The sequence below is a fragment of the Amblyomma mixtum genome, chromosome 4 (assembly GCF_055824585.1).
Source record: "Amblyomma mixtum isolate Tamu chromosome 4, ASM5582458v1, whole genome shotgun sequence".
In the NCBI taxonomy this organism is placed as follows: domain Eukaryota; kingdom Metazoa; phylum Arthropoda; class Arachnida; order Ixodida; family Ixodidae; genus Amblyomma; species Amblyomma mixtum.
In genome coordinates this window covers 100,787,984-100,796,800 of record NC_143015.1, presented here as the reverse complement: position 1 = coordinate 100,796,800, position 8,817 = coordinate 100,787,984, and the positions used below count along the sequence as shown (strand labels likewise).

General features: G+C 47.6%; 1 protein-coding gene across 1 annotated transcript; it reads left to right on the top strand.

Annotated features, from left to right (window-relative positions):
* Positions 1-3,468: 3,468 nt before the first annotated feature.
* LOC149347603 (uncharacterized) lies at positions 3,469-8,817 on the top strand. Its single transcript, XM_089541611.1, has 6 exons — positions 3,469-3,727; positions 4,036-4,136; positions 7,093-7,208; positions 7,582-7,735; positions 7,902-8,015; positions 8,772-8,817. Exons 1-6 carry the CDS (start codon positions 3,680-3,682, stop codon positions 8,815-8,817), a joined length of 579 nt encoding a protein of 192 aa, XP_089397737.1. The 5' UTR covers positions 3,469-3,679.

Here is an 8,817-nt window from a genome sequence, read left to right as displayed (position 1 = left end):
ATCCCCAACAGTTCCCAAGCCAGGTCTCTGAATGCCTACTGTAAACAGGCGTTGAATAACATTGGCGACTTCGTGTCGCCATGCCCGACATATTTCGTCAACAGTATTGCATTGCTGACTTCATGGAAGACTGACAGCTGTGCAGAATTCAAGGGTACCTTACGGTATCTTTACCGCTCTTCTACAGTGATTCGACAATGCCTGCATGACTACTGACGTTGCGATTGAGTCAAGTGCGTTCTCTTTCTCTATCACGGCTCTCTGTAGGGGTTGCCTATATTTTTTGCGCTTCTCTATCACCTGAATAATAGTGTGAATATGGTCTGTCCTCGAGTATCCTCTACGAAAGCCTGTCTGATCGACTTGCGGACAGGGTTGATTTAAGTCTAGGATTATCTTAATTATCGCTCACCTGGAGACTAATCCCATTCCAAATCACATTCGTGACAAGAGACCCAACGGGCATACTTCGATTTTCGTCCTTATTTTTTTGCTCTATTCTGCAAATGTTTAACTCAAGAGCGGTAAAGCCATCGGCGCCAGCGTTGCATTGGCGAGCAAAAAACCACGACCATGACTGGCATGCGGTGCCCAGAGAGCAACCTATGGGAGGCAGGTGGGCCACATGGCTCACGTGCCCTTGTTTAGTTATAAACTGCCCACCGTGGCAATTGGCATTTATTTAATGATTGATGGTTCAGCAAGATCAACCTGGGCCACATAGGGCCCACCACTGAGAGCACCTGTCATCGCAGGGCACAGGCGCATCGCTTAACCGCTGCACCACTGTGCCAGCACCGGTATGATAACCAACCATTATTTTTTCTAGTCTTCTCCCATGGTTTAATTAGTTCTGACGATAATTGTGCACTGAAGATGGCCCATGTTGCTCTTTGGCCTTGAAACCAAATAGTTTCTGCTTAGTATAAAACATGACTGTAGTTTGGTGCCCGCAAAAAACGCAAAACAGACCACCTAGGGCGTCTACTGTCGGTCTTTCACTCGACTATAATGGCGTTGTAACAGCGCTGGACTTCTCAGATTTTCTGAACACAAGTATCTCGGTCTTCTCATAGTTAAAGATCTGCGTTGAGACTTTCATATTACCCACATTGTCTTCTTATAGTTAAAGACCTGCGTTGGGACCGTCTATTGCCCACATTGTGCATAACCCCGTGACAAAATTATTTGAAGCTATGCTGTCGCACCTCCTTAAGATGTTAAGGTTCTAGAGAACAAGTCTCTAAAATCTTTCCAAAACTAAACTCACGACTTTCGCCAAGGAGCCACTCATTCCTAGTACTGCAGAATTCACAACAAGAAACCAGTGTATGGGCATGAATCTTCAGTCTGACTTGTCATGGAATAATCATGTTTTGCCTCTTCTTGAATATAGTAATATAATACGGGATTCATTCACCTTTCTCACTACCAATTAAGTCGACAGGGTGCAAAAGAAAGCAATCAGGCTTACCTTTAAACTACATGGTATCACGTCCTTTACTGAACTCAGGAAAAGAACTGGTTCGAGGGCGTTATTTGACTAAAATAATATTGTGCACCGGCGTTTCCTCTGTAACGTTGAGGAAGGCCAATTGAAAAGCAACACTTATTCAACAAGTCACATTTTCTTCTTGTAATGCTTTGTTGCCTTTAGAAACAATAATGTTTTCAAATACCCTTTCTTTCACGCACAATAGTCGAGTGGATCATCCTTGACAGAATATGGGTTCAAGTCGATGACGTGGGTAACCCAAACTAGTCTTTGCCTCGAGTCCTCAATCTGGATGAGACCACCCTCCTTTTAACAAGTAAAACCTCCAGCGCCGCACAAGTGCGCTAATCCCTCCATGTGCGGTAACCCTCCCCTGCGGTTTTTACCCGTGCAGAGAGGGCTGTGCTTCGGAGGACCAAGGTCGGGATTGCCCTAACTCAAGCCGCAGCACTATAATGGCTGCAATTCTAAGGTTTATATCCACGTCTCGGGAGTCCAGTCTGCAAGAACAGAAATCTTGGGGCCGACATTCCCCACCTGCTGTGGGTTTGCCCGGCGCTGAAGACGACAAGAATTCGCCACCTCGCGGCAGCGGGTCTTTCACCGAACACTCCTGCTTCGTACACTGCCTAATACAGGGACCACAACATCCTTCAGTCCTCGGTTTCATTAGATCATCGAGCCTTTTCTCATTTATTTAAGCATCCTCGTCATCAATCATTACGTACCATTTTAAGCCCTGAGGCAATAAACATCTCTTAACGAAAAAAATCAGCCTTTGATTGAACGTATGATGTGAGGTCTGTTTGTAATCATTTAATGTTTTTGAATCCTTTGTACTTCCGTTTATGCGCTTAATGTTTTGTGTGCAGTATCCTTATCAAACGTTTATTTTTGGTTTTGTGGTTAACTGTGTACTATCTACTGATGCATTTCTCACCCTGCCATGGCTCCTAATTTGGGGTTACCAATACTGTAAAAAGAAAGTAAAACGGCTGCAGTAAAAGCAGGCGCGTTATGCTGCGGTTTCTTCATTCTTTTGTTAACGGCTTTTCAAAGCTCAAGTGCGAACATATTGTCTCTAAAGTGCGTACTCATCAGCTTCGCATTTCGTGCAAAGCTGTGACTGTGAAAGACTAAGTTAGTAAACGTTTTTGTGCTTTTAGTTGGCATTGCAGCGTCTGAAGCCAGCTGCACATTAAAGTCGCACATCGTTGGACTAGCCGCTACAATCACATTTCTGAAGCCTGCATGCCATGGGCTCGCCCCTACTGTCGGGCTGGGCACAGTAGCCGCTCAGCCTTCACATAGGAATTTGACCATAGAAAGCTCGCAAGGCTGTGGAATTTTTGTTTGCTGATTAATTTATTTAAAAAAAATAGCAGAGGCTTAGCTCAGCTAGGCCAGGATATACGTAGCGAGAATACGGTTAAACTTGATCACACCTTGTCGTTTAGCTTGGTTTCTCTCCACCTATGTCCAGTGTTTTAGCTTTGGTTGTTATCCCCCCATTTCCTCTAATTGCGGCTACATTAAAGCTGCACCCCCCCCCCTTTTCCTCCTACGGCGCATGCGCACAACTGTTGCAACTCGGTTTCGCCAGAACGCCGCGGGGCCGGCTCCTCCTGTGACGTCACGCCAGATGGCGCCGCGAGCGGCGGTTGCTAGGCAACGGCTCAAGGTCACGGTGTAGCCACGGCGAAACTGATGCCACGGCGATATGGCGAGACTTGCGCGTAATGTAGCTATCGCTACAAAACTTCTACTAAGGTATAAAGTGTCTTGGGTTCAGTCATCAGACCTTACTGGGGAAGAGGTGGCTGATCATGGGTGGTGGCATTTCAGCAGGAGGTGGGCCCCGGCCTCCGGAGTTTTGAAAAAATTCTAGGAGCAGGTCCTGGAATAGTCATGCCCATTGTGCCTGGTGTTCTCACTGTCGAAACAGGCACCGTTGGCTGTTATCGAAACGTGGGAGCCCAACTACATTTCTTCCCATTTTTGGTTCAGTTGTTGCACTCCCATTTTTCTTGACATAACATCTGCACATGTTTGCTAGGCGGGCGCCGCTAATAACTGAAAAAGAAAATCAAGCGAGAGACCGGACCGAAAGTATTCGGAATGCAAGCATTCCCTATCCTTTGTCATCTCTGTTCCTGCTAATCTCCATCTGATTGACCTCTGCAGATGGCCGCTACTGTCTTCCATCAGGCTCAGTGTTTCCTGCAACCGAAGGTACGTGGATAATAGTCCAAAAAATAACCACGGCATACCTCTTTCAGAAAAGTAACCAGCATTCTTCCGGCTAGAAGATGAGTGTCGTACCCTAATGATCCCCTTATTGGCAAAGTGTTGTAGCCCCATATTATCAATATTTTGTTTTGCACCTGTGTCTGCAATGAGTAGTACGCTATATGTGCGAAATTTGCCAGATGCGTGCTATTGGAACACAGCTCCGTTCCTTGGACGCGCGATGTCTTCCCAGTGTCGATCAGGCTTTGTCCCAAGCAGATTACTCACGTTCTATCTTTTTCCTGAAACAGCAGAAGCCCGTGGCGACTGCAGCACAATCGTTACGTGGGTGCAACCTACCCCTCTTGGAGCCAGAGCCACCTCGGGGTCCAAAAGGAGCGGCCTTGCAGAGGTGAGGCGGCGAGTCAGTCTCGTTGTGTTTGCACGCTGTGATCCATATTTCCAGGTAAATCAAGATGCAGTGAGGAGGGTGCACTGACCTCTTATGGCGCGGTCAATGTGCCATCCTTGTCTTCCTCACGCGTTTTACCTTCAGCAGTTTGGTTTTAGTTTGTTTGCGCCCCAGATAAAGCAGAGACAGGAATAACAGAGAACCGCCGTGTTCTGCTTTACGTTTGCGCAAAAAAAGAGAGATCCAAAATATAACACTCACGGCTAAAATATTCGTCGGAGTCATTTTGTTGTTGTTGTTGTTGTTGTTGTTGTTAGTGGCTATTTATTGGTAATAAAAAAAATTGAGGGGACACTTTGTTGACCTAAAGTGCGGTACGTCGAAAGCCATAAGGGAGGTGTTGCTGCTTGGGTCACGGGCGTGTGGTTAATTTGCGCTTCTAAGTGTGGAACACGAGAGCGTCTTGGAACGCTGTCAGGGAGTCCACAGAACGCCATCGCCGGTTCGGTAAATTGGTTTGGTTTTTGAGGGAAGGAAATAAATCTGTCTCGCATATCTCGGTGGACACCTGATCCTCGCCGTAACGGGAAAGGAGGAAGATGGGAGTGAACGAAGACACCGTATTCAGCGCCTTTGTTCATTCCAAACCATCGAGCTGGCGTGGCGGATTGGTTAGCCTGCTGGTCTCGCTCTCAGGAGACGTTGGTACGATTCCCCAACTCGACCAAATTCCTACTCGGTTTTGTTTATTTATTTATATGGTCTGACTAGCAAATTGAGTTAATTAGGCGAATTATTAGTTAATTAAGCAATTAACTGAACCCAGTCCCACTTACTTGAATAATCAATATACGATCTCTTTAATTGGTTGCATGGTTACTAGCCGAAGTAGAATTGGCCCCGTTTGAAATTCGTGCACTGTGGCGTCAGGACCATTTCGACCAATTGAAACAAGGTCAGCGCAGCTACTGCGCGACGGTGGCTATCGGCCCTTTTCATCGGGACAACTGGAGGGAATTATTTGAATGTATGCGAGCACAGAGCAAGGGGCGTTGCGAGCGCTTGACACCAACCTCAAGACTCGGCCAGCCGTCGTTTTTGGAACGCGAAACAACGCCATTATAGTCGAGTGAAAGACCGACAGTAGACGCCCTAGGTGGTCTGTTTTGCGTTTTTTGCGGGCACCAAACTACAGTCATGTTTTATACTAAGCAGAAACTATTTGGTTTCAAGGCCAAAGAGCAACATGGGCCATCTTCAGTGCACAATTATCGTCAGAACTAATTAAACCATGGGAGAAGACTAGAAAAAATAATGGTTGGTTATCATACCGGTGCTGGCACAGTGGTGCAGCGGTTAAGCGATGCGCCTGTGCCCTGCGATGACAGGTGCTCTCAGTGGTGGGCCCTATGTGGCCCAGGTTGATCTTGCTGAACCATCAATCATTAAATAAATGCCAATTGCCACGGTGGGCAGTTTATAACTAAACAAGGGCACGTGAGCCATGTGGCCCACCTGCCTCCCATAGGTTGCTCTCTGGGCACCGCATGCCAGTCATGGTCGTGGTTTTTTGCTCGCCAATGCAACGCTGGCGCCGATGGCTTTACCGCTCTTGAGTTAAACATTTGCAGAATAGAGTAAAAAAATAAGGACGAAAATCGAAGTATGCCCGTTGGGTCTCTTGTCACGAATGTGATTTGGAATGGGATTAGTCTCCAGGTGAGCGATAATTAAGATAATCCTAGACTTAAATCAACCCTGTCCGCAAGTCGATCAGACAGGCTTTCGTAGAGGATACTCGAGGACAGACCATATTCACACTATTATTCAGGTGATAGAGAAGCGCAAAAAATATAGGCAACCCCTACAGAGAGCCGTGATAGAGAAAGAGAACGCACTTGACTCAATCGCAACGTCAGTAGTCATGCAGGCATTGTCGAATCACTGTAGAAGAGCGGTAAAGATACCGTAAGGTACCCTTGAATTCTGCACAGCTGTCAGTCTTCCATGAAGTCAGCAATGCAATACTGTTGACGAAATATGTCGGGCATGGCGACACGAAGTCGCCAATGTTATTCAACGCCTGTTTACAGTAGGCATTCAGAGACCTGGCTTGGGAACTGTTGGGGATTTATGGCGAATACCTTAGCAATCTTCGATTCACCGATGACACTGGCTTGCTAAGTTATTCAGGACAATAGTACAAAAGTTTGATCAATGAGTTATAGGTGGCAGGCTAAACGCTCACCACCGTCTACTACCCGCCTGCTACTACCGCCCAATGTTACCAACCATAAAAAATAATCCTAGGGGATTAATGTGAAAAAGGAGGAGCGGAGTAAGTCAGATTTCCATTTGTGTCGCGTGACCATTTTGTGGCCATGAAGTGAGCTCAGCCACGACTGGAGTTCGAGGGTCCGCGGGAGACGCGGGACACGCGCCTGCAAACGGCGACAGCGGCGCTCCGAACGAGCGAAGTTGTTGTGCGGAGTGCCCAACAGGGTTGTCATGAATGCGCACCGTCAAGACCTGGCTATGCGCGGACATGTATTAACGGTGTGGCGTCGGGAAGAGCTACCACCGGTTACGGGTGCGAGTCACAACCGGTTACGATCGGTTACGAGTCAGAAGCGACATTCGCAGAGCTAGATCGTTTTGAGGCGAGGTCATTGTGAAGCTCCATTACTCTTCCTCGAATTGTCCTGTCCTGCTTTTGCTGATCTGCACGCACCCTCTGGCTGCGTGGGACCCTTGCTTAGAGGGCTTCAACCACACAAGAAAATAATTGCCGCCTGCACTTCTTACTGGCCAAGGCTCCTAAGCGGCCGAGAGAGTCCTTTTAAAATGGGGGAATCTTGGTAGTTACCTCAGACCACATATATCTTGTCTGACTGCAGACAGGGAGGTGTCGGTCTGTGTTAAGTTCTGACATTGTGTTTTGTTTCTTCTCTTTCAGGCAACAGAGGCGTGATCGTCGCAGGCGCGCGATCAAACAAGTGCAGATCGCTGGAATAGTGATCTTCTTTATCGCACTGACCCCTTTCTACCCCTGTTTCCCGCTTGAAGAAGAGAGTAAGGCTGTTTTCGAGAAAAGTTGACTAATGTTCGAACATTACGCGACGGCACACTATATGACTGAAATTAACTGTTAAATTTTCCTTCATTTTATATATTTAGGGTTCTCTTGGAGTTTTTGTGACCACGACCGTAACGGTTGTAGTGCAGAGCAATTCTGCAAAATTTGTGCTCAAATATTCTTCTGTGCTACTTTTGAGGGGGTTTGACCTGTTCGTACATGAACCAGGGTTCGGAATCCCGTTTTCCAACGCGACATGTTCGACACATTCAAGATTATTGATGTGGTGTTTTCGCGGTAAGGCGGGCATGAAAGAAAATAACAACTGCTCCTGTGGTGAACATTATGCCCTGTTTACATGCGTTGAAGTTGAATGTGCAGCCATCTGGGGCCATGAAGGCGAACTGCTCCTGCCCAGTGACGCGACCTTCAACAGCGCCTCGGCTCTCCCGACTCCTGTTGGCCGCTGCCCAGTGTCGCGACCTTCAACAGCGTCTCGGCCTCCCCCGACTCCTGTTGGCCGGTAACCGTGTTTGTTTGCTTTTCATCTTACACAAGTGTTGTGTGATTGCCATCATGTATTTTGTTTCTGAACCCCACACTAGCCGCTGGCTATGGGTTCAGTCAGTGTTTTGATAATGTGTATGGCAAGAGTAGAAATAAAATGAATGAATGAACTGGCTTCACAGAAAGTTCCCGGAAAGGAGACGAACGCAAAAGGAGACCGAGAAAGGGGCGTGCCGGGAGGAAGAGCCAACTCAAGGGAGCCGAAAGAGAGGAGAGCCGAAGCAGCCGCCAGAAAGGTTAGATATGCTACTGGCTGGAAATGTCTGCTGTGCATTCGCGCAAAGGGCATCCCTCCCCTCCTTCATTTCCTTTTATTTGTCTAGTAATTGCCAAAGTTTATGCCGCCGCGGTCGCTCAGTGGTGTAGCCAGATGGTGTCGCAGCGCTTCGGCAAATGCTTCGGGAAAGGATCATAAAATTCGGCGGAGCCGACGTGAGACACGTCCGCTCTTCCCGACTGCTGAGGCGCGTCTCCGATGCTATTGTGAATGATTTCTTAAGAACCGAACGCAGTGTACTAAATGCATGTTTTTGTATGTATATCCAACTAGACCACCAGTTCGTCCTGAACACTGTACTAGAGTATGTGGGCGTCTAATAATCTCTTTAGATAGGTTCGGTTTATTGGGGTTTAACGTCCAAACACAACTCAGGCTATGAGAGACGCCGTAGTGAAGGGCTCCGGAAATTTCGACCACCTGGGGTTCTTTAACGTACACTGACATCGCACAGTACGTGGGCCTCTAGAATTTCGCCTCCATCGAAATTCGGCTGCCGCGGCCAGGATCGAACCCGCGTCTTTCGGGTAAACAGCCCAGCGCCTTAAACACTGGGCCACCGCGGTGGGGCCTCCTTAGATAAGTCTGATTTGTACTAAAGTGTGTGGCCTAATAACCTCCTTAGATAAGTCTTCTGTAAGCAAAATCATCGTTACTTCCAAGAACGCAGCATATTTGTCCTTCTTATGAGGCTTCACCCCTGTGCTGCTCACAGTGACACCCGTCGCAGTGGCTCACTGATTAGGACCCTGGGCTACTGA